The following is a 25,522-nucleotide window of genomic DNA, read 5'->3' as shown; positions in this document are numbered from 1 at the left end:
TCTCATTGCAATGGAATATGCATGTTTTCCTGTGCTTTCTCCTTCCCCTACACTCTTGAAAAAGTCAGTAAGACAGAATATTGTGTCACATCTGCAGTTGCAATTAAATGTCCTGGTTTCCCACACAGTACAGTAACCCCTCAACAAATTACATCAAACTAAAGCCATTCATTCACTAATTTAGTTACAACTGGCACTGTGAGCATCAGCCCATCTTACCCAATGTCCTCCAGCTTTGCCAATGCCTCTGTAGTGCTCCTTTACTCCTCTTTACTTCCCTCAGCAGTGCCATCCATTCTGCACAACTGTAAAAACACTGCGATGCGGTACGTGGCTGCGAGGTCCCAGATTTCCGAGTACATCCAGTCCCACTGCAGGAGGCTGTTTAAACATGTCTGGAAACACTGCTTTCTTCAGGAAAACATTCAAAGCTGCACTTGACACTAGTGAAGGCCTTTTGATTTTATACGCACGTTTACAGTTCAACACATGCTCAAACACTCTTCTGGTAGAAGTGGGGCCCTCCTGTAGGCAGATCCCAGTCCTCACACAAAGCCTCCTGAAGACAGACTGTACCCACAGCACAGCACTTGTGAGAGGGAGAACCAGCCCAGACAAAAAGGCAGCACAGATGCTTGCCTAACAATTGGGTCTAGTGCATTGTCTCCCACCGAGGCACAGATGGCTGGGGTGTGAGACAGACTAGACAAACATCCCAGCATGGCCACAGCTCTGGGAATCATAAAATGACAATGAAAAGCAAACTGGCTATGAAAACAATTTGGTGTTAAAGGGAGGGAAAGGCATGGCTTACCACCATGAGCTCAAAGTATGCTGATGGTCAATTTAAACTATGTAGAAGAACAGAGAAGCAAGGCCATGCCTGTTTTGGCACCTCCTGATAATTCCAACTATTTAGGCAATGTTGAATATAGTCATGATAGGGCCAGCAGGCAGAGATTTTCCTCGTCATGCCACTGAAGACATGATTTGGCCAAAATGCTGCACACTTACAGTGGTGTTCAGTTAGGTCAATATAATGAACATCATTGAATCACAGAATCATGGTTTGTGTTGCAAGGGACCTTAAAGATCATTCAGTTCCACCTCCCCTGCCATTCACTAGATGAGACTGCTCTGAGCCTCATCCAGCCTGGCCTTGAACACTGCCGGGGATAGGGTATCCACAGCTTCTCTGGACAACTAATTCCAGGGCCTTACCACCCTTACAGTGAAGAACTTCTTCCTAATACTGAACCTAAATATGTTTATGGCCTTTCTTAAAGTATATTGATGTTGATAACCTGACCAGGAAACAGTTTTGTTGGATCAGGTTCATAAGAACCTTTCAAATGAAACAGGTTGTGATTAAAAGACACAACTTAGTGTCTGCAGGTGGCAAAGGCTGAAATGACATTTGAAACAATGGAATGAAACAAGTGCAAAGGTGCAAGGCTTGGGTTCAATAACGTCTGCCAGGGGGAAAAAGACAGATCGTGGTGGTGAACAGGCTGGAGCTGATAGAGCTGCAGAAAGAGCCACTCTCCAGTACTTACCTCCATGGAGAAAGCACGACAGGGTCAGGTTTAACCACCACAGACATCACCAGGAACACTTCCACTGCCTTTCCTTGTATGGGCTGAAAGACAGAAAATCCACCTGCTCACCTGCCACTGGTGCTGTCAGCAGAAAGTGCTGCCACAATCAAAACCAAGACAGAAGCCCAAACTACCCAACAGGCATGAAATACCCACTAGAGGAGGCCCAGAGCTGTCTTTGCCTCTGAAGTTATCCCATTCCAAGCTTACCTGCTGTAGTGGTCTGGCATGTTTATAGACAGCTTGCCATGCCCCATCTACTAGTCGAGTCTGTGCTGCTCTTGTTCCATAGGAAGGAATAAACTGCTGTCACACAGGGACAATGTTGCATGCCAAGAAATGCAGGTGTGAGGCTGCAAAGCATCATCCAGCAGCACAAAGCTAGAATGCTGGGAAGAAACATGAACCTGATGTTTAAGGAGCTGCACCAGCTGAGAGGGCAGAAGTCAGCCCAGAGCTGAGGATCCCACCTGGCTTCTGAGACTTTTTCCCCACTAAGCCAGGACAGAATGCCTACAGTGAGGAAGTCTTGAAGACCGATTCCTCTATAATTAAAGACAAAATACACCTGTAACAAATGGATGCTGTCAGGTTCAGCACTGAGTTTAACTCTAGTGAGAGCCACACCATTTCCTACCTGCAGATGGAGGAGTCAGTGTCAGGCTGCACGCTCAGCACACACTGTGAGTTGCTGCAAATGTTCATCTGTCAGTCACAGTCAGAAACGATGATGGTCCCTGCTGCAGCTTCAAAGCCAGTCAGTACTTAGGGGCCTCTGATGGCCTCTGATGCTGAAAGCATCTTTTCTCAGCAAGGCCTCTGCCAGCACATGCTGAGGAGGAGCTCCAGCAAACTGCTCTGATCTGTGCCAGCCTCCTTCTTTTGCCCCATTTTCCACATCTAGAATGAATGGTAAAGGACTGACACTAAGGAGAGAAGAGGAAGCTCACCTTAAAGGTGGTACATAGAGCCAAGGCCCACTGACATCCTGAAGAGCAAGCTGTGCAAACAGAGATCCAGTGCCTGATTCCCCTTGACTCCCTGGCAGGCTAGAGATACAGAGCAGTCAGTGTTGAGCCTTGAAGGCCACACAGCATGTTTATCTTAATTTATATAAATTCAACAGGTCTCATGCACTTTCCAACAGGCTTCTGACAGCACAGTTCTCACACTGTAGCAGTGGAAGGTAGGGAACTACGCTAAGCATGTGTCTTCACACTCCCTCAGTTCCCCCATCTCTTCTTTCCAACTTGTACATCCAACCCTGCACCTTTCTTTCCCCCCACTTGCCCTCCCCAGATCTCAGTGTTGTGAGCTGCTCCAGTACGCCCAGCACAGGCTGTACCCTGCCTGTAACACCCTGACTCTGGGCAGGCAATGGCAGCTCTGGAGCTGGCTTCCCTCCTCCTCCCAGCACATCACCCCCCATGGCGCAGGAGTGGGGCGAGAGATGACCCTATAAGCCAGCCTGGTAGATGAGTCAGATAACCATCTTTTATTTGGGTGCTCTTTTTTTCTTTGTTTTGTTTTGTTTTTCTTTAAAAGTGGTATGTTAACATCAGGTCTTTCTCTACATTTCCAGAGCTCTGTACAGGTCTTCAGAGGAAATAAGCAATGCTTAATGTACAAAGTAAAAACAGAAAACTAGAAAAATCTGAGTAAAATGGAGCAAGTTGCTGTCAGGGATACAGTACAAATTAGTAATTAGACGTCATCTGAAGTGCAATACCACTGCAGTAAGGATGAGTTAAGGAATGAAATAAAAATACTCTATTTTAAACAAACAGTATATATATATATTTTATATGTATATATTTTACAGATAGTAGACCCAGTGATATCTGTAGAATTGTAAAAACATATTTACAAATAACTTTTATTTTTTTAACATTACATATACATCAGCACCATAGTAAGAAAGGAAAAAAAAAAAACCCAACCCCAAATCTAATAAAATCTGCCTCTCTAGTAGTTGGTCCCGGAACGGAGTATTTGGAGGAAGCTTTACAAAGACAACAGAGACCCAGTCTTCACCACCATTTATTCACCAAAGCCTGTATCTCCCTGACACACTCGGATTTGCACTTGGTGGCTGTGTGCTCCTAACCCCGCACTGTGCAGCTCTGTGCTGGCAGGCAGCCCCTGATCACTGGCACCCAAGGAAGGGCTGCTGATGCTGTGCCAGCCTCAGTGCTGTCGGCTCGCTGCCTCCTCATCCTGGCACACCTCTGCCACACAGGACAGGTTGCACCACACCAGCCCACCGCTCCTCTCACCCACACGCTCACACAGACACACACACACACAATGCCCTCATCCCCTCAAGGTACCGTTTCTCTCCTTTGCCTGCCTCTTCCATCCACCAAGAGCCGCTTACTCACAAGATGGACTGAAAACTGTGGCTGGTGCTCTCCTTTACTGAATTAGGGGCTGCCCTGGCTCCTGCTGAAGCAGTGGACAGGAAGACCTCTGTCGTCTTCAGCAGGAACTGGAATAGGTCCTCACACTGTGTTTTAAAAAGGGGTTAGCTAAAAGAGATGTAACTAAAGCATTTTAAAAAGTGCAGTTTGTCCTGCCTACATTATAGCATTTAAAAGACAGTTCTCCTCACCTAGGTAAGCCCTGCAAGTGGTTACTGCACAAAAGAGAACTGTAACAGGGTGCTGAGGTTGTTCCAGGCCCATTTTGCTCCCACTCCCTTAATGTGATGCATGTCTGTGCTCCACAGGGAAAGGCAGGACTTGAAAACACAGGATGCCAAGCCTCTCAGCATCCCTGGATTTCAGCACTTCACATCGCCAGCCCCAAGTAGAGCAGCACACAAGGAGGTAATCGGTAGCTGGGTAGTTGTTGTAGGCAGTAGTACCAGAGGCACTTCCACTGCAGAGCACATTGTATGACTTGCAGAGGCCAACATTAGGGCAGAGGTTCTCAGAATTGCTGGACTGTGGATCCCATTAACATTTTATGCACCACTACATAATCTGGTAAACATCTCTCAGTTGAAAACACTAGCAAGGCGGTCGGTTTTGGAGGACAGCTTACCTTGGCCTTAGGCTGCAGCTTGGGAACTGCTGCTTTAGACATTCAGAATGGCTGGCGCCTCAGTGTGCAAGATGTGTCACAACTTCATTGTAGTGCTGCTCAGCACTGGTCCACACAGTGGAGATAGTGAATACATCGCTATTACCTAACAGCTTATTTGGGCAGACCCCATGTTTGTAATAACTACATCAATGATTTTACCCATTTGTCACTGATCTTTACAGTAGTCCTTCATTGGTTCCTGTTCTTCAAATACTGCAGTGAACTTTACTCCAGCAAACCAGAGAGATTAAGCCAAACATCTGTTTAAAACTGATTTCAGGTTGCATATAATGCCACATCGATAGCCCACACACCCCAGGGTAATCCTGCTTGCCAAACTTGCACTTTTCAAGAGGGGAGGAGGAACCCATTCCACATGCCAAACCCTCCCTGTACATTTTCTTTTGCCTGTTTTCTCCTCCCCTGCCTGCCCCTTTGTGGCAGTTGTTGCTCACCTGAATAAAGTGCAGCCAACTTGCCTTGCTTTACACTGAAGTATAAGAAGGGAAGGAAGTGAACTGAAAACATACTGAGGAGGGAGGAAGGAGAGAGAGCAACCTGCTTAGGACCTGAGCTGATGTCTCTTGGTACCTCTTAGCCCTTCCCCACCACTGATAGCTGCTGTTCTGCATGCCCAGGCAACAGATTTGTGCCAAAGCACTTCAACAAGGAAGCACTATTGTGAGTCCCAAGGGGACTAAGCAGCTCATTAAGTTAACCCACCCACCTAAGCCATATCCAGCAGCACTCCTGTAACCAAACTGTCCTCACCATGCTGCCAAATTCACGTTCTACTGCACCTTTGTTGGTTTTTTTGTCACTCTGTGGTGAAAATGGTGACCTCCCTGTGACTGTTTAGGTTTGTCAAGTGTCTGCTTCACATCTCCTTGTGACAGCCCAGAGCCAGCCCTGTGGGCCTGGCTATGGCTCACCAAGACCTGCCTGCTCCTGGGATTAAACCTGTTTCCAACCAGGGCCTGTGCGATCGCCCATGGACATCTTTAGACTTTGCTCCTGCCTGTTTTCATCTGCTCCCCTGAAAGCTGCAGTGTTTACGGTTTCATGAGGTGGGAGAGATCGGGACCACCCCACACCACTGTGCAATGAAGCCTTGTTTCAGTGGGAAAGAACACATTTTCCCAACCAGAGGCATCAGCTGGCTTTTCCAGTTTCCCCATCCTGCCCCCTGCTCCCCACACACACAGTGGGTGCTGCCACGCAACACAGGTTGCTTGGTGGAAGTCTTGGGATGCTGATGTTTTCATCACCCCCTGAATCTTCCAAAGTTGGCTACAGATCAGCTCAGTTTGCACAATTAAAAACAACAGAAAACAAAACAACCCCAGACCAAACCAATTCAAACAAAACCCCCAACAATCCAAGGATGGGGAGACATCCAACTCTCTTTGCTTTTTCAGATGGAACAACCAAAGCTCCAGACTATACAAGCCCATTCACTGGGGGTTTCCGAACAACTCATCAAGTTCTTGTATCCACTCATCCCCTGGTCCGCTCTTAATGATGGAGTCCACGAGGTCTGCGCCCTCTGCTAAACTGGAGAATGACCCCCCTGCTCCTTCATTACTGTAGTTGTAAGATAAGTCCTGAGTGGGATTCCTCTCGTAGGCCTGCCCTGGGCCGCTCTGAGCAAAGTTACCACCTGGCATTTGCTGTGTTGGAGGCTGACTAAAGCCAGACATTGTGGGGACCCCTTGGCTTATTGCAGGCATCACCATCGGCCTTGCCTGGCCAGCACCTTGTTGCCCAGGTAGTGGTTGCAGCAGTTGTCTCCCCATCGCTGGGTTCAGGGCTCTTACTGCTCCACTTGTGTCCACAACTGTCTGATTAAGCCCTTGTGGGAAATGGTGTTTGGACAGCCGCGGCTGCCCAGACTGCATCGGGTACGTTGTGCCATTATTGAAGGGCCCCATTTCACTGCTAGTCCTTCCAGGTATACCTTGCAAGCCTCGCTGCTGCCAGTTTTGTGTTCCCTGAGGGACAGTCCCCATCAGGTTTTGAAGTCGTGGTGCTTGTGGCCTGGGTAAGACCTGGCCCCCAGCTCCTTTCATCTGCTGCTGGTGCTGGGGAAGAGCAGAGTTTACCATCATGTTCTGACCAAAACTGCCAACCATTCCCACCGCTTGTCCAGAGGCAGGCTGCCTTGTTCCCTGGCCTGCGTTGTGTGCCATGTTCATGCCACTTTGGTTTGGGTGCTGCAACATTTGGCTCATCCCTGTGCTCATACTGTACATTCCTGGCTGGCTAGACGAGGTGTTGCTGTAAGGAGCCATGCCCATGTCTGACTGGCCTGCGGTCGAGGGCAGCGTGCTCGCGCTCTGGGAGGGACCCATTGCCATCATGCTCACGTTCTGCGCCATCATTCGGGATGTCCTCATGCTCTGGAGTGCTGCCTGGTTTCTTGCAGCTGCTATATCCTGGGAAGAACCTACACCAAAAAGGGAGGAAGGGAATTAAAAAACACAACCCTGTGAATCTTAATTAACAATAAGAGAGAATCTGTAGCAGCCTTCTGCACCACAGCAGGATTTCAGATGGCTGTGCTTTCTGATTGAAGAAGTTATTGTTTCCATGGAGGTTAGCAGAGCTGGAAGGTTATCCATCCTTGGGAAGTATGCTTGCTGCCTAATGCTAGTTTCATTTCAGAGGTGATGTGTTCCCCACCTCACACTGCACACTGCTGCAGCCTCTGTCCTGACCTGGCAAGTCCCCTTTCCTTGAAGGCAACAGTCAAAACAGCTCAGGTGCTACCCTAAGCAAGAATCACTGCTTGTGTTATGTATTCAACTTGTGAAGCAGTACGCCGCTCAGCAGAGAATACCATCGATGCAGGCGAGTAGGCTAATTTCCCTTAAGGCCTAAAATGAGGCTGGCAAGGTTAAAAGGCCAATGATTTACTCTCTAAGTAATTCTCAATTATGACAATTTGGGGATATGCACCCAAAGGGATTCATGGCTTCAGATTCTTGACGGATTGAGGCAGCACAAGTGCATGATTACAGCCATAGTTGCCTCCCTGATGATAACTGCTCAGGTGCCTGAGCTAGGCAGACACAGAAGATGCAGCACTAAAACAGGCCTGCCTTTCTCTTATCTCACTAGCACCAGAGATTAAAGTTTTAAGAAGTGACCAGGGAGTCAAACTGCCCTTTCAAAAGTAAACCTGATTCTTTCCTTCTGTGTGTATTTTTCCATCCAGCACCAGTGACAATGTGCACCCTCCCCCATGAAAAAATTTGTTCCTAAGACTTCAAAGTTGCATCCACACTGTAACTCAGTAGCACTTATCTTCTTCAGATAAGCCTAACTCAGCTTCTAGTAAGCGAGGAAGCTTCCAGTGGTCTTCAACAGCAGCAAAGCAGCTGAACTTCAGTTTACCATTTGAAGCTCTCTCTTAAATATCTCCATTGTCTTTCAAAAGTAAGCCTTGAAAATGGAAATGTCAGGCTCAGAAGGCAAATCAATTTTTTAATAGCTCAGGAGGCATAAATGAATGGATTTTCTATATCATTGTTACTGATTAAGTCCATGGAAAGAAGAAAAATTGTTTTTTGTGGACATTTACAGCAGGGAGAGTGTATTAGTGAATCGATAATATAAGCACATTTTACTCCACCTTAGGCCAGTGATGGGAAACCAGAAAATCCTAACCTCATTAAATTCCACACCGTGGCAGATAGCTGAACCATCCTTGTGTCCTCCTTTCAGGGGTGGGGGGCACTATTGATTCCTGGGAAGCCAATATCCCTCTGTATTTACTGTCTTTATTTAAAAACAATCACTGGAGCTCTGATTATGCCATGGGTTCATTGTGGCCTTGAGTCACTACCATCCTCATCAGTGAGAAATGGGAATGAAGAAAGGAAGTGCCATTTCTCCAGTTTTGCACATAACAAACAGGATGGCTACACTGCCTTTCTGTCACAGCAGGATAAGCTTCTGGAGGATGCTTTTAGCTCCAGTGTACAGATAAATGAAACACTTTGTAGCATGAAGACACACTACCTGGATCTTGCTTGAATGGGGCAAATGGAGCGGCAGCTTTTACTTTTCCCATGATAGCAAACTGTTTCCATAATGACTGGCACTGGGGTGCCCTTGATTTTTGTTCATTTAGATCACCTTCTTCTCCTGTGATTAGAGGCAGCCTCATTTTACAGTGCATCCAGCAAGTGCTGAAGATACAGGTGATGTTAAACCCTTACATAATGTATTTCTAGTCCTTTTTAAATTGAAAATGGCAGTTGAACACCTCCAAAGGAGTCACTGCCAGCAACTAGTTCATACACTCGTTCCATTAACTATCATGTTTGGCATAAGAGATGGGAGATCAGACAAGGAGCAGTTAAAAGAGATGCAACAGATTTTAAGACTTTGTGCCACCCTCTGGTCTCATTTGCACATAACCTACTGCACAGGGTTACATCCTTGTGACAACATAGGAAAAACAGTGAAATACTTATGTTTAAATCAGCTCATTTATGAAAATTAAATCCTTGCTCTGTCAGATTAGTCTAAACTCTCTTCTCCATTTCTTTTCAATAATACACATGAAGGCAAGGTTTCAAAGAAGCATTAATGCAGAAAGCTTTTACATGTGCATCTCGATGTGTGGCAGTGTGCACATACGTTTGGATTTTGCAAATGAATTGTTAGGGGGAGAAAAATAATTTTATACAGAATTTATGCTGCCAAAGATGAATGAGAAGGTGATTAGAAGGAGCACCCTGATATATACTGGCAAAAGATGGGACTGCCTGTTGGCTTCCTGGGTAGGAGAACTGTGATCTGCTTGCCTCCCTTGTTTTCTTTTGCAGTTACATGACACTATTGTGACTTACACAGTGCAGGTGCATGTTTGCTTCACGTCTTTTTAGAATCCATGGTTAGTGAAGACATTTAGCTGATGCTTTGCACCTAAAAAGCTCAGAATTAACTTATTTTTCTAAGCCAAAATGTCTGTACTTACATTATTCAGTTATCTGTGAACACATTGAATACTCTTTGAACTTTTTTAAGTTCATTAAAATCCTCCATTTACATGTCAGATATTTCACTGACAGATACTTCCCACATTTATCAGTCACTTCTCCAGATAAGGATGACCTCTCTGAAATTCTCTGCTCATCAAACTATAAAGTGGGGAATGAAGAGGGCTAACACCAAGATACAGTGAGAGACACTAGCTGGGAAAGTAAAAGAGCGCAATGAGAGTTAAGGCAAACAAGATAAAACCATAGAATCCACATGTGAAAGAGGCAAAACAAATGTCAGATAAAAACTGCAGCTTCCGCTGAGAAGAGCAGAGAGGAAATTGGAAACTCAACTAAACACACAAACCTGGGCATCCCCCCTTGGTAAAACATGTGGTATGTGCGAGTGTAGCACGGCCTGTCTTCCTGTTCTGGCACATTGCTCAAACCCTGGTGTCCACAAAACACATGAGCTTTCACATGTCCGCTACAGGGGCAATACATTGGCTCCAATATAGGAAAAAGAATTTGACTTTTACCTTGGAACTGATTGACCTGTTGCACTGGATACGGGCTCCGCTGTTGCTGCAGGTGCTGCCGAGGCAAATGTGACTGCTGCTGCAACTGCTGGAAATGAGCAAGGGAAAGAGAGCAGAGAGAAAAAGAAGGTTAATTAGTGAGCTGCGAAAGGGGCTGGTGGCAGAAGTATTGCAGCAGAACTGCTGCGTTTCTTATCTAACAAGCTGCTCTGGAGAGACAAGCAGAGCCATTTGAAGAGTCCTCCTGAGAGCACTTGGGCTACTCAGCAAGGAATAAGCACTGAGGCTAACATCATCTCTCCTTGCTTACAGCCACTTCATCTTGACCTCTACAGTGTGAACTTCACTGTCTTCAGGCTGAAAGGAGAGGGAGGGATATGAATTAACTTTGCTCACCTAGGTCCAACTGTACCCGCATACCCTGTCCCTCTCCCAACCCTAGCAAGGTCTAGGGATTTGTGCTCTTGGGACAAGGCTTTCCTCCACCTCTGCACCCAAAACACTCAGCTGCAAGGAGTAATGCATCCTGACCTCAGCACTGCAGCCTAGGATCAGCCCTGAGCCAAAACAGAAACGGCTATTGAGGCCATTGTGCTTCAGGGAATTATATTTGGGGAGCAGGTAATTGTAAAATGCCTCCCTCCCTTGATCCAGCCCACACTGCTCCTCTGTGATTATTTGCTATGAATACTCGTGCATCTAAAACAGAATCAAGGGCTGATTATAAAAACAGAGAGTGTGTTTACCAGAGCTTTCAAAGCCTAGCGTATACTCAACTAAGCACTTACTGAAAGGACACGTCTTGGTGCTTCATCTGCAGCTGTACAAACATTGTGTCCAAAACCAAGGACGTGTAATGGAAGTAAGAGAACAGCAAAGATGGGAAAGAAGCAAGTACTAATCCCTATGTTCTTAAATACGTGTTATCAAAAAGGTAAAGGGAACCTTGTTAGGCGCAAAACACCCAACAGCTAGGAGCCTGAACACTGTGACTCTGTTGCTTTTCATCTACCTCAGCACACTTGCCAGCCTCAGCCTTGTATTTAATTCAACACACTGCCACTGGCAGGGACACTTTCTACTAGATAAGGCTGTTCCAAGCCCCTGTGTCCAACCTGGCCTTGAGCGCTGCCAGGGATGGGGCAGCCACAGCTTCTCTGGTCAGCCTGTGCCAGGGCCTCAGCACTGTTATAGTGAAGAATATTGTTTCTAATGTCTAATCTGGATCTACCTTCTTTCAGTTTAAAGCCATTCCCCTTGGAGCCAGCTTTTCCAGTGTCTAAAATCCCATGTGACTGTCAAGCTCACCCCTGGGAACATGGGTAATACTTGCCAAGCTAATGGTAGGCCTGAGACAGATGCCTCTTTGAAAACATTCGCTGAAACACTACAATGGGAGCTACAGAGAGAGCACTAATAAACACAGAAGGAAGCACTGGCATTGCACTGTCTGTAGTGCTCATGCTCAAACACCAGCATGCACTGCAGCACCTGAGACAAATGGGTACTGTACCTGCTCTGCCAGGATCTGATGCTGCTGCTGCCTTTGCTCTCTTAGAAACTGTTGTTTCTGCTGTTCCATCACGTGGAGCTGGGCTCTCTGCTCAATCAATATCTGCTTCATGATGGCTGCTTGAGGTTGGTTTCCTAGGAAGGGACCCCCAGAGCTTGTGCCTGTGACCACGCTGCTGGAGCCTGGTGGGACAGAAGGCTGCATAGGCCCCGTGGTCCGGGACAACCCCACTTGATGCTGCTCCTGTGCAAAGAGAGAGAGGCCTCATTACTCATGGTGTTTCATAAGGCAAGGGAAATAAAGGCTCATTAAGAACAAGCATTGAGTTTATGGGTGAAGACTAGAGCCTGAAGAAATTAAGAGTCCTTGGAAAGATGCTTATGATCAAGCCCACAGCGACTGAACAGCAGGTTCCTCTTCTCTCCTGGAGGGCAAAAACCCCGCAGATAAAGCAAAAGCACTTTGCCACTCATTAATAGCACAATGATAAAGCTGGGTACCAGGTTTATCTCCATCCAGGATACATAACTTCAGAGTCATGTTTTCCTAAACTTTTCCTCCCCCATCATGGAGACAAGTATATTTGCTCTCCCTTTCCGTTTCTCTTTCTCACTAGCAGCAGTTTCACACAGTTCTATGGACTGAGGAGCTGAGGTTTTATACACACAAAATGAACAGCAGGAGCTGGCAGCATTAATTCCCCCTATATTGCACCAGAATCTCAGGATTTAACCACATCATGTGTTTTATTTGAGGCTTCCGTCCTGCAGCAACGGACCAACAGCGCGTGGCTGAAAGGACTCAGGCGGGTGATGCCCCAGACACCTTCCCCTAAACCCACCCGGCTTTCTCTTGATGTTTCTGATCCAATTTGCTGCCTTTTAGCTCTGCGAAAATGCAGCGCCAGGAAACGGAGCGCCCCAGGCCAGGGGTGATGGCAGAGCGGCAGGGGTCAGGTTCTCCCCAGCACAGCACGGTGCCCGCCCGGGCTCCCGGCCCCGCCGCCCGCCGGCAGGTGTCGCTGCCCGCCCGGGGACCGGCGCGGCGGCGAGAGGAGCCGGGGGGCGGTGGGACCCAGGCGCGGGGGTCTGCAGCGGTGCCCGGAGCGCCTCTCACCCCCCCGGGGGCTCCCCGCTGCCGGGCAGGCAAGGGCACAGCGCTTCCTTCGGCGCTGCGGGGGGGGCTCGCTCAGACGCTTAGGCCGTGCTCAGAAATAACGACCGGGGGGTATTACAAAGCAGCAGGTGTAGCGCTGCTTCCCAGCCCTTACTCAGGGTGCTCCTTCCTGTAAGAGAGCAGAAGGATTTTCTCCTCTCGTCTGTGTCCCACCCAGCAGCACCCGTGCACCCTGCACTGCCTACCCCCACCATGTCTCCTGGCCATGCTTGCTCTCTGCATCCCCCAGGGTGAGTAACCTAGAGCCCCAAAGCCAGCACCCTCACAGCTCCACGCACCCTGTCTGGCCTGGGCACTGCTGTGCACGCTCTCCGCCAGGCTGGGTAAAGCCTTAGTTAGCATTTGCTCACTAGAATCTCGCTGTTTTAGAGAGATGGGTACTCATCCAAACCCACGAACTTGATGGGAAGGACCTCTATCACTCTAGGATCCTTTGCACAAAACATGCCAGGGGACCTGTGCGAGGTTTAGATTCACCTGCTTCATTCACAGTTTCAGTGATGCCAATTACTGTGTAGATTGGGAACATATAGGAAAGTAATCTTATGACACCCACCCCAACCCAGTCAGTGAAAGGGTTAAAATCAGTGCTTGAGCATAGCCTGGGAAACTAGGATCAGCCTTTGGGCATGAAGGTCAGGTTTTCAAGGACCCTTGTGAGGAAACGGCAAAATACAATTTGTCCATATCTCTGCTTTGCGCAGATACTCCCTGAAGGGCTCTCTGCTGAAAGGCCTCTCCAGCACTCAGGTTCCTTCTTGTTTTAACATCTGCCCTGGTTTGAAAGGTCCCTCCCTGCTCCTCCTTCCACTTCTCCCTGATCCCACCCGTCACTGAGCTCCCACTTTCCTTGCTCTGGGGGGACACGCAGACATCAGCTGTCTCCAGCAGAGCTGATGGTGAAGGCTTTTTCCTACCACCTCCTGGCCCTCCCCCGACTTCTGATGAAGTCATCAAGCTACAGATTGCATAACTGATGCACAGGACTATCTTGTGTTATACTGGGAGGTGGGCCAACTGCTTCCATTTATAGACAAAAGCGATGCCACACTGCCAAATAATGGAGCCTTTGCTGCAGTCACTACAAGGAAAAAGAGAAGGGAGGGGGAACCAAAGGATCCAAAGGGCACGCTGGGAAGTGACACCACTCGGAGCTTCCTCTACTCAGCCTCAGCGCACAGCTGAAGCCAAAGACCTCCCTAAATCACCTTCACAACAACCCCATTGCAGAACTACTGTCCTGGCTCTTATGCCCAGACCGGTATGGCTGAGGGACACACGCAGCCCATAGTAACGCGCTGCATCCTGTATCGTATTACACTGTCAGCTAATCCCAGAGCTTGAAAAGGAAGAAAGCTTTGAAAGGAGCCAGGCCAGGTGACATGAACCCGGTGCAGCAGCTGGAGGAAACACGAGGATTAGCACAAAGGTGTTACTTCCAGTCTCGTGTGTTTAGTCATTTCAAGGTACAAGAGTTTACCTACTCACAGCAAAAACTTCCTGCTTCCAGTTTTAATCACAGGTTTAAAGCCAAGCCTTCTCCGTCAAGCCAGAACACCACCCTCCCGCCCGGCAGATTTCTTCTCTTTTCCATTTCTTTTGGCAAAAGCTCTTCCCAGCCGATGATGAAAGGGCACGCTGACATCATCGGGAGCAGCCCTGCGTTGTGTCTCCTGGAAACGGGAGCACAGCCCAGGCAAAAGGTCTCCACAGGCAGGAAAATGCTTCCTCACCCCTGGGAGCAGAGCCCTTTACCAGGAGCTGTGAACCTCCAGGGGGGAGTTACACAGCCCTGCCCTACCACAGCAGTGATATGGGGCCATGTGGGCTCACAAGTTGTTCAGCTGCCCACCCTCCTCCCACTGTCCCTGCTGGAGCTCCAACACGAGGTAAAGCCTGGAAGTGGGCTGGGGATACATGTATGCTGCTGGGAACCAGCAATGAAAGAAGCAACGCCGGGCTCTATGCAGCCACCTCTTACAAACCTTGTCTGCCCCAGCCCAGATGCAGTCTTACCATGGGAGCAAAGCACCGAGTCAGGCAACTCTGGCTAAGCATAGCACTTACACAGGCATAGAGCTTCAAAACCAAACTAACCCAAGCTCCACTGACAACTCTGCTTCTGTTCTGCCTGCCAGCTCCTCATCCTCCTGCTGCACCCTGAGCCTTCCTGCCCCTAGACCTCCTGCTGCTCCTCCTCATTCCCTGCTGTTCCTTTCTCACAGAATGGTTAGAATTGGAAGGGACCTTAAAGCTCATCCAGTTCCAGCCCCCCTCTACAGGCAGTGACACTTTCTATTAAGACCAGGTGGCTCAAAGCCCCATTCAGCCTGGCCTTGAACACTGCCAGCGATGGGGCAGCCACAACTTTCCCTTCCTACACTCTCTGCTCTGCTTCTATCTTTTCCTTTCTCCATGCACTGCCACTGCTGCCTCTTCACTCTCCAGACACCCTTACAAGCTTCACCAGCTCCTGGCTGCACATCACCTCCGCATCAGCCCATACCCACAGCCTGACTCACTGCATGACTCAGGCTGCTGCTGCTTGGGAGGGATCCCCCGGGGATCCACAGCAGCAAGGGGACAACCCAGCTCTTTCCCTGAGGGCCCTGTTCATCCAGGGATGCCCTGTATGGGTGTAGGCACACAGTCCCCCAGGAGAGTGACAAGATGTCCTGGAATGGGAAATACGCTGTATTATCAGCCTGCCTCTCGTCAGCCTGTTACACTGGGAAGATGGCACAGTGTGACTCCTGATTTTTCACACTGGCTATTTTCAGCAACACCCAAAGCCACTGTGTGCTACTTGCAGGCTGCAAACAGCTCTCGCTTGATAATGGTGACTCGTGCAGAGTTACACGTGCTCCGGTTGGAACCTGTGAAGCTGCAGCTTTGTAGCAAGGTGCTCACTGAGGGGCAGGGGAAGCCCAGAGGTAACACAAGGGGGAAAGGTGCCAAGGCCTCTTCCTGTGACCTGACCATGCTGCAGAACAAGTTTAACACATGCACTGACCATGGCTAAGCCTCCCAGGGAACCTCAGTCCCTTGCTTTTAAAGCAGCCCAGAGACAGAATCATGAATTCAACCCCTGAGAGCAAAACCAGGTATTGAAAGAGACAAGTTGCCCTTCACAGAGCCAAAAAAGAACCACAGTTTCCAAATGGGCAGCATAACACATCTGGTGGGTTTGTATAGTTGCAGAGCACCCATACGACAAACTTTTGTAGGGATCTGGCTGTTAATGACTACACAGGACTTGTCCCCTGTTGACAATCTGATGCTTAGTTCAGCAATAGGAGGACAAATTCTGTGTCCTCCCAGTGTATTTCCAGGGATCTACTGGAGGGGATCATCCACAGGAGTTCAGGAGGTGAAGGATAAACATAAATGACTTTAAAAAGAGAACTAAAGGGAGTGGAAAAGGTATCTTCCTCTTTGTCTCAAATCTTATATGCCTCTTCCTTGCCATTCAGTGATTTATTCCATCCCATCATTCAATCTCCCAAGTACAACTAAAAGTAATCACACAATTTTCTTTCAGAACAAGCTGAACGACCACCAGCTGATGCCTGGGTGTGGGTAAGTGCAGACAGGGCCTGGCCAAGGCTACTCATCTGCTGATGAGAGCCCTTGCACATGGTGAGGCAGTGCTGCTCCTGCTGTAGGCTGGGGGGCAGAGCCAGCCCCCGGGGAAAAGAGGCTGTTCCAGGCAATCGACAGAGGATGTGTATTCTGTGCCTGGGAACAAAGCATTTCCCAAAAAGCCGAGGGAAGCAGAGACTTGTAAGAAAGGTCTTAATGTGCAAAAATGGACAACTGGATGTAAATTCATGGTGCCATTCTGTGGTATGTGAGCTAATGCAGTCTTGGAATATATAAAAAATGGAAGAGCAAATAGAAACCAGGAGGTGGCCTATCCTTCACAGTGCATGAGAAGAATGATACTAGAAAAATGTACACAACAGACATCTACATTTTAGAGTCAGAGCAAAAAAAGACACAATGATTTGAGACAGAAAGTATCTGCACTTAAAGAGCTCAAACCATTTAGCTTGCCACAAAGAAAATTGAGAGATGCTTTGACCATGGCGTATAAGAATACCTTCACGAGGGATTAAATCCTTTAAAGGATTCTTCTACCCAGTGAAGAAGGCAGAACCAGACATGAGGGCTGGAAGCTGGAGACAGTCTTGAATCAGAAAGAAGAATCAAATTTTTACACTATGATTTCATTACCCATCAGATATGGCAGATCTCCATGTTCTGATGCCTTCAAGGATGACAGCCCTTCTGGATAAACACAACTTAGTAGTACGACTAATGCCCTGTGATGTACAAGATAGAACAGCCCTGTGCTGCTGCTCCTCCTGCCCCACGCTGATGTCAGGCTCACAGGCACTGCTCATTTATCGTGGTACTGCATGCCTGTTTTGTGTATCTGTGTTATAACAAGGGGCTCTCCAACCTATTACTGGGATCAAAAATGTGGCTCCATTTCCATAGACTATGTCACAGCAAAGCATCACCTCTACCTGCTATTTTCAGAACAGCCTGAAAGCACGTTCCTATATTTCCCCCCAAATATTTCTATTCAATTCCTTGTAATGTTGTTACTTATTGTGTCTGCTGGGGATCTTAATCCTCTCTCTAAATCTGGCTGCCCAAGGCAAAGCCACCTTTCACAGAACGGTATCACCTAACAGACTAAAGGAATTACAAACACATCCATTGCAGACTTTATTTTGCCTGGAAAGAGCTAGTGTTCAGCTAGGCTGAAGGGATGGAATTTGCCAGGTTTACAGCTCTGACTCCAGCAGCAGGCTCTGCAAAGCACATTGCTTTACCTGTTTCCTCTGACACGCAGTCTCAGGGAGGGGCTACCAACCTCCCCTCTCCTTTCTCCCCGGGCCCCTGGTTGCTATGGTCTTTCATACAGTATCTGAGCGAACAAGATCCCTCTGACGTTTGACACCAGACCTCTGCATGCAGCCAATTTGTTTTTCTTTCACCTCCCTTCGCCTGCATTTCTCCTCCCTCTGTTCTCAATACAGTTTAGTCTTCCCACAGAACAAACAGGATCTGTTAGACTATTACTCCTGTGTAGTTTTGTTTGTTCATCACAGGGACTACTTTCTTGATTTCTGGTGATGAAATAGGTAACAAAGGGTTCTAAAATGAGCAGCCGTTTTTCTAACACCATTTAAAAGCTAAAGACTTCCAATACCTGAAGAGGCCTACAAGAAATCTGTAGAGGGCTTTTTACAGGGGGAGGCAGGGATAGGACAAGGGGGAATGGCTTAAAACTGAAAGATAGGAGATTTAGATTAGATATTAGGAAGAAGTTGTTTACTATGAGGGTGGTGAGGCACTGGCACAGGTTGCCCAGAGAAGCTGTGGCTGCCCCATCCCTGGCAGTATTCAAGGCCAGGCTGGACAGGGCTTGGAGCAACCTGGTCTAGTGGAAGGTGTCCCTGCCCATGGCAGGGGCTGGAACTTGATCCCTTCCAAGGTCCCTTCCAACCCAAAGCATTCTATGACTCTGTGACTCTAGCAGGTCTGTGAGACAGCTGAGGCAGCTTCTGATGCTCCCACCTATTCCCTGCAATGGGAATGAGTCCTCCTGCTCTGTAAATGTCACCTGCTCTTGAGCCATCTGCACCAGTGTTCATGGTCCAGTGAAACGGTGCTTTACATACTTTTCTTGCAGGAGTGAAGTAATGGGGTTAATCAAGCCATTAATTTGACCGCAGAAGGAAGGGCTGCACAGACAAGTTTGTGTGAGGCAAGCCCGGGTGCGGTTTTACAGCGCATCAGTTGCTCAGAGGTTACTCCCACATACAGCTCCCCTCCTGCAGGAGCATGCAGCAGCCCTCCTTTCTCTGAAGAGCAGCCACTCAGCATCTGTGTTCTGGGGCAAGGGGCCTGAGTGAGCTGGCACTGTGCCCCAAAGCCCACCCCTAACTGGCCTCTTGGCACCATCTCTGCAGCTGTGCTCTCCATGACCACCGGTTTCCATGCTCCAGCCCCAGAGAAGGGCTTGTGGCAGGGAGGGAAGCAGAAGAATCACCAAAGTGCCCAACCTTATATTTTATGCATATTACGAAGGCTGTAATTATTCCCCTCAAAGACTGCTGCAGGAAGCTGAGCCATCATGGCATTTCACAGTGCACCCTACCACTGTGAGCAAGCAGCAACCTTTGGGGAGCCACAGGCAGGAGGAAAGAGTTGAAAAACCAGCCCACACCATGGCTTTTCCAGAGCCTATCCCTGCTGCCTTCTACTACAGGCATAGCTGAGGACTTTCAAAGGTACAAACCCGCTCCACAGGAGCTGCGACTGCCTTCTCAGTGACAGCTTGGATCTGTCTTGCCAAATTTCCTGGGGCTTTGGAAGCTGCTCCAGGAGCAAAGCAAAGAGAAGTGTTGAGCTGATAGAAATTCTCCTGGTCAAGGATTTAGCTTTAATCAATGCCCCCTTCAAGTGCATCCTGGAGCAGGAGGGAGGAAAGCTAACGTGAAGTGTAAGGGTAATCATGGCTAAAGAGCTCCCCGGAAGGGGGAGAGAAGAAAAATGGAAGATGAAAGCAGGCAAATGGCTAAAACAAACAGTCACAACGGGCCAGTGAAAAAGGGTAAGAGAGGGAAAATGACACAGTAAAAAGAAATGCTGTAAGAGAAAGAAATGCTTGTAGCACACACACGGAAAAACATGGGGCTTGGAAAAACAGAAGTATGAGGGAAAGATGCTTTAATGGAGCTCTGTAGCAGCAAACACCAACCCATGACCAGGCAGCCTCTTTTCTTCTAATGGCTAGAGCCTGTACTACATTATCACCTTGTACCCCATGGAATTCGCTGTTTGTTGAGGTATTTCACGGAGCCTGGCTCCAGTTCATGCCTGGCAGAAGCTGCCTCGGGTCTCCTGTGGACCATTGTGGGGATTTTTTTATGGTTTGTTTGTTTTTTTTTAACTCTAGGTGAAATTTTGTTAAATTTCCACTTGGTTGTTTTGTTTGAACATAAGCAAAAAGGTATTTTTCACACTTACGGGCGGTTTTCAGATCCTTTGCTCTGTGCTGTGATAGATGAAATCCCTTTCATTTTTAGAAATTCCAACTTGGCACTTGTGTTGCTCCTCAGCAAGCAGCATGTAATTTGCCAAGCCTGAAAGAATCCTGGCTGAGAAATAAACACAGTGGGCCATATGCTCTCCTTCCCATAGGCAGAAGGCACCTTACCTCAAAAATTGGGAAGAGGCTCCAATCGCCCCATGTTGTTGCTTCTGCCAAGGCAGAAAAAACAACCCACAGAAAGATTTAGAGCAAAGGTTTGGGGCTCTCACAAAGCAGCCCTCTTTCTGCATGCCTCCAGGGACCTCCCCTGCACCGTCCCTGACCCTGTGCTGGCTTCTGGCCTGGCAGAAATGCAGTGAGGGGCTGGGGAGCACGTACACCCTGCCCCTTGTGCGTGCAGTAAAGCTGTATTATCCTTATTGGTGTTTCCTGGCACACTGAAGGATCTGCAGGGCACAACAGCTCCCCTAGTACTACTGTTTTCTAGCTCATTCACATTGCACCCTCACAGGAGGAAGACCATACACCTGAAGGACTCAGGTGAAGTGAGGACCTCTTTCCACTCCATGCTCACAAGGAATACAGCAGGAGAGCATGTCACATGCATGCAGTGCCTCTGGTTTCAGGTGTGCCCTGGCAGGTGACGAGTGTGACTGATAAAATCACCAGAGCAGATGCATTAGTACTTATAGAACAGTCAATTCTACAGACTCATGCATAAATTCCATGGTCTTCCCCTGTCTGACACCAACTTCAAAGAGCTGGAATCACTCCCTTGTCTTTGGTTGCAGCCCTTCTGCAGGTGGCATTTTCACCTAAAATCAAGAACAAAATGTTTCCACAAGGTAGCTGACAAGACCAAGGGAAGTGGAGTTCTGCTGCAGCTGCCCAGCAAGGCCATGTTATCATTGCTGTGGTTTCAAATAACTAGCTGCTGACAAGCTGAAGTGGCAGGGATAGCACATCAGGTCTGTGATTTCACGAGTTAGCTCTCTTAACATCCTTGAATCCAGGCTACTCAGATCACCTGGTTCCAGTATCTGAAACACTTTTGATTTTCCTTCCACCTTGGATGTGGTCCTTGTGTTTCTTTCAGCCACCTGGCTTTTGTTTTGTTAGCCCTAGTGAAAACTGAGACATATATACAACTGAGGTATACTGATTTGGGCCATGCCTAGGTTGTCTTTAACCTGGACATGCCCTTCACCTCATGGTTCCTCCCTTCACTCTGAGGTTCCCGTTATTTATATGGCTAAGGAAAACTCCACTACTGAATTAATTTCTTATGCAAGGCCTAACTCAGCTCAGCTTTTGGCAGTACTGACTTTAACCCTAGACATCTAGGTCTCTAGGTCATAGCTTTCTTTGCCAATCAAGCCCTTATTCACACCATCAGAGGCTTTCTGGATGTCCTTGATACCTTTTCTGAGACAATTACTTGCCTCTAAAGCTTTAAACACCTTTTTTTTTTTTACTTCCTCCACACCATGAATGCTGTTTGGCCTCCTTTCTATCCTGCCATCTTCCTAATGCATACTCTTGTCTGCCAGTTTAACTAGCCCTCACTGCTGCAATCCCAGCTGCTGTTCTGCAGCCTTTGACTCAGTTCTCTAGTGCTGCCTTCTCCTGCCTTCTCTGGAGACAGGTCTGTGCACAGTATTGTGCTGATCTCTCCCATGAGAGACTTAAAGCGGACATGATCCCTCTCCCTCTGCCTTTCCTTTGCATCCTGCCCAGCTCTCCCCTCCTGGCTGCAGAGGTAGTGGCCTCGTCGGTGGTCCCCAGCCCTTTTGTTTGTTCTGGCAACCTCAATGCTTCCTGTCTTCTCATCTCTTACCCCCGTCTGCTTCTTCCTTCTTTATACCTTGCCTCCTCTTACCCCTTCCCCTCACAGCACAAGGATGCTTTATCTTCATGCTTTTAAAAAATAAAGAAAATGCAAACAACCCTTGACTCTGAGTGACTCTCCAGCTCTCGCCCTCTCTCTCTTCTCACTGTCATCTCTAAGCTTATCAAGTGTGCTGCCTATGATTTATACGATTTAGACTGAATTTAGCCTCCATCTCCAACACAGATTCTTTTCCAAACAGGCTTTCACTTCTCGCCTGTCACAGAAACCAATATCACAGAGTCTCTAATATCCTTTGTCTGCCTGCAGCTCTGCACTGCTATGCCAGGCTCACTGCCACAGCCAGCTGCTCCTTCCACCACCACTGACCACACTCCTCCCTTCACAGTGCTCCTACTTGACCCCAACACCTTCAGTTGCCTGCTCAGTGTTACCTGATGAGTTCATCACTGCTCAATCTCCCACCTGCCACCATTCTGTGGGTCTGCATCCTTGTTCTTCATCTCTTTTCCCTCTGACTCATATCTCTGAGCAAGCTCACTCACTCTCTGTACACATTCAAGGACCTTCTCTACACCACCAACTCACAGACTTACCTCTCTGTCCCAGCCAGTTCCCATCTGTTCCAACTAAATTCATGCCCTGCCTCTGGGATCATCTTTTGGATATGTGTCAGCTCAAGCTCAAAGTAGGCTCTAATCCTACTCCCTAGGTCTCGTCTCCTTTCCATTTCTTCATCCCTATGGGCAACACCACCACTTGCCTGTCACTCAACCCATGATGTGGTTGTCATCTTTGCCTTAGCCCTCATTTTCATTGCCCATCATCTTGACTGTGCCATCACTCTCCTCAACCCTCTCTTGGCTTCCCCTGCATTTGGATTCCAGCACCCTCTCTTGCTTTCAAATCCAGATGCAGTATATGCCACCCCACGCATCATCTCTTATTCACTGCTAAGACTATCCGTCACCTTATCATGACCCACTCTTTTCCACATGTTCCATTTTATCTAGAAGTGCCTTCATGCTTTCCTCCCTGCTGGATTTCATTTTGGGAAGAGATTCTCAAAATCGTACAAATCTGACCCTGAACTCTGGCCCTGGGATAGTTACATTCATAGAAGTTCCTATCTCCATGATGTCCAGCAGTCTCTTCTGTTTCCCTGTACTCCCTGGTGTGTTTGTCTCCCTGTGTTGTCTCTTATCTTACACTTTGGTTAGAAGGAAATATACTTATATCCTGAATCTACAGGGAGCTTAGTACCATGGGCCTCCTAAAATGTGACTGCCATTCAGAGGTGCTACCCACCGTAAGTGCAAGCAGTTACAAATACCACTTAAATCTGTGTACAGCTAAATATGCTACTTTATATTCTGGAGATGTGAGAACACCAAAATTTCAATGTGTCCTTGCTCTACTTCTGCTTTTAAAGGACACAATATTAGGATGAGTTGCTGTATGCTGAAAAAGTCAGGAAATGCTAAGCTACAATTCTCACAGCAAATGTAACTCAGCTGCATATGGTGAGACCCAAAGGTTATCACCAGATACAAGAACAGAGGATGCTGAACACATGCAAAGTGACCGCACTACTGTCATAGCAGATAGCCACGTCTCTGAACTTCCGTACAGGTAAAATCTTACATGTTTACTGGGCTTTTAGCATTTAACTGTAGAAACGTGAAGCCCAGCACTTTATAAGTAAAAGTCAAACTGTTGTTCTATAGCAAGTAACTGGTCCCAGCAGTAGCTTGTAACCCTCTTGGCAGAAACACAGCTAATGGCAACACAAAATATTCCCATTGCTTCGTGAGTTCTGGTAGCTGTCAACTGAGAGAGGGATCTGCCGATCAGAGAAATCTGGGAAGACATCAGCGTGTCAGAACAAGTGAAAAGACTTGACACAGAGGGCACATTTCTGTTGAGCGATTTGCATTAGCACTTCTGGACAAATTCTACATTTCACATGCAATTCACAAACCAACAGCAGCGCTGCTAATTGGTGCAGTTGCCACTCAAGTGTGGTGCCTTGTTTGAGCTAGTGCTGACGGGAGTGAACACTACAGGCTGCTTTTGGGGGGAAAAAATGCAGCAATTATATTCTGCAGGCTTTGATTTGGGTTCCCCCTGCCCCCACTTTCATCCTTATAATTTCATTATCTCAATAATTTAAAAAGGAACTGGAAGAGAAAAACACGAACCTCAGAGAAGTCTTGTGGAAGTTATTAAGGGGAAAAATAACCCTGTTTGCAAAGAATGCCACCCTTCATTAATCTAACCTTCAGCCCTAACCATCACTGTGAATTTGACTATGTCCCAGAGTGCCAACACAAAGCTACATATTGATCTGAAGAAAACAACAGCAAGTGGCAGAGTGCTAGAGATTGAAAATCCCAGCCACCACACCAAGGCTGTGCTCCGCATGTATCTGAAATGCTGACGGCATGACAGAATCTCTCTGCTTCCTCTTAGGTGGTATTAGAAGTTATTTAACTGAAAACAGGACAGATCTCTCATCCATCATTCTTTATCCTTTGTAAAATCGAGTCTCCTGAGAAAAGGAAAGAGCTTCCATAGTGCAGCTTTCTATTACTGCAGCTCAGAGTGCTCAGGCAGCTGTGGCTAAGCTGAAGGAAGATTTGGCTGACTCCTTTTCGTATGCTGGATAGCTATTTTTAGGCCATATTTCCTTTAGGTCCCTACAGTGCAAAATCCGAAGGAGCTAATGGGATTGGCAGGTGCATAGATTATTGGTGACCTCCTCTAGCCCAGCCTTCATATTTCCTTATGATATTTTTTTTCCTAATGCATAGTGAAAAAGGGAACAACCTACAACTGAAGATCTTCCTAGCCACTCTTGATATTCTTTATATACAAATCCTCAATGAGAAACCCATGTGCAATAGTGAAAGATGGAATAGCATGAGAAAAGCTATACACCTAGATCTAAATAAATCTAACACTGAAGAACTTGATTTTTAAAGGAGTGTTTTTGTTGCATCTCTACAGACAAACAGGAGTCTGTAATGTAATTTCATTCTGACCCTGATCTTTCTGCAGCTGCAGGAATCTCGTCCCCTTTCTTGCTTCCCTGGAGATCTCCTTGGTCCCATCCTACTAAAGGTCCAAGCTCACTGTTGTAGAAGTCACCAGCAAAAGCCACGTCTTGTCCATGGATCCCAGATATGCTTTCCTCAGAAAAAAAAGAGAAGCTCCAGTGAAGCTTGGAAGTGTAACTCCCAACCCTGATCACAAGGATAGGATCCTTGATAGGGATGTCCCTTCATTCTCTGCAGGGAAGCACAAAGCAGACTCTTGGGCAAACTCTTGTAATATATTTTTGTACTATAAATAACTCTGCTTGGGCTTCCTTCTGCCCCTCCCTGGGTTCTAGGCATAGTAGTAGCCTTTCAGTGATGAATCCTGGTTTGGAGGCCCAACTGCACAGTCATCTTCTCTCCCAGCCTCCCTCTGACCATCCCTCCAGTATTCACCTGCCAAGGCATGAAAAAAGAAAGGCCCTGAAATCCCCAGAGGTATGAGTTGCCTCCTTCCCCCCAGATATTTATCCTTTGTCTGTATTCAAAAGACTTTGTCCAGAGAGCTGATATCTCAAACCCTTCATGCAGACAAGCAAAGGGTGCCTCTTTGAAAGCACAGACTGTACTCTCCAATAGCAAAGCAGGGCTCCAATCTA

At 47.5% G+C, this 25,522-nt stretch overlaps 1 protein-coding gene across 2 annotated transcripts in view; it reads right to left on the bottom strand.

Annotated features, from left to right (window-relative positions):
* Positions 1-3,096: 3,096 nt before the first annotated feature.
* The window catches only part of MAML3 (mastermind like transcriptional coactivator 3), a 247,271-nt gene continuing 224,845 nt past the window's right edge, over positions 3,097-25,522 (bottom strand). Inside the window, exons 3-5 of one of the 2 annotated variants that reach the window (XM_005142366.3) lie at positions 11,729-11,971; positions 10,216-10,303; positions 3,097-7,131 (exon numbers count right to left, since the gene is read on the bottom strand). In XM_005142366.3, coding sequence (XP_005142423.2) covers positions 6,140-7,131; positions 10,216-10,303; positions 11,729-11,971 — 1,323 coding nt within the window. In that variant the 3' untranslated portion in view covers positions 3,097-6,139. The remainder of the gene's footprint in view (positions 7,132-10,215; positions 10,304-11,728; positions 11,972-25,522) is intronic. The other variant, XM_034064544.1, reaches the window with a different exon arrangement.

Source organism: Melopsittacus undulatus, chromosome 7 (assembly GCF_012275295.1).
Source record: "Melopsittacus undulatus isolate bMelUnd1 chromosome 7, bMelUnd1.mat.Z, whole genome shotgun sequence".
Taxonomy (NCBI): domain Eukaryota; kingdom Metazoa; phylum Chordata; class Aves; order Psittaciformes; family Psittaculidae; genus Melopsittacus; species Melopsittacus undulatus.
Note: the sequence above shows the minus strand (reverse complement) of the source record. Positions and strands in the feature narration are given on the sequence as shown.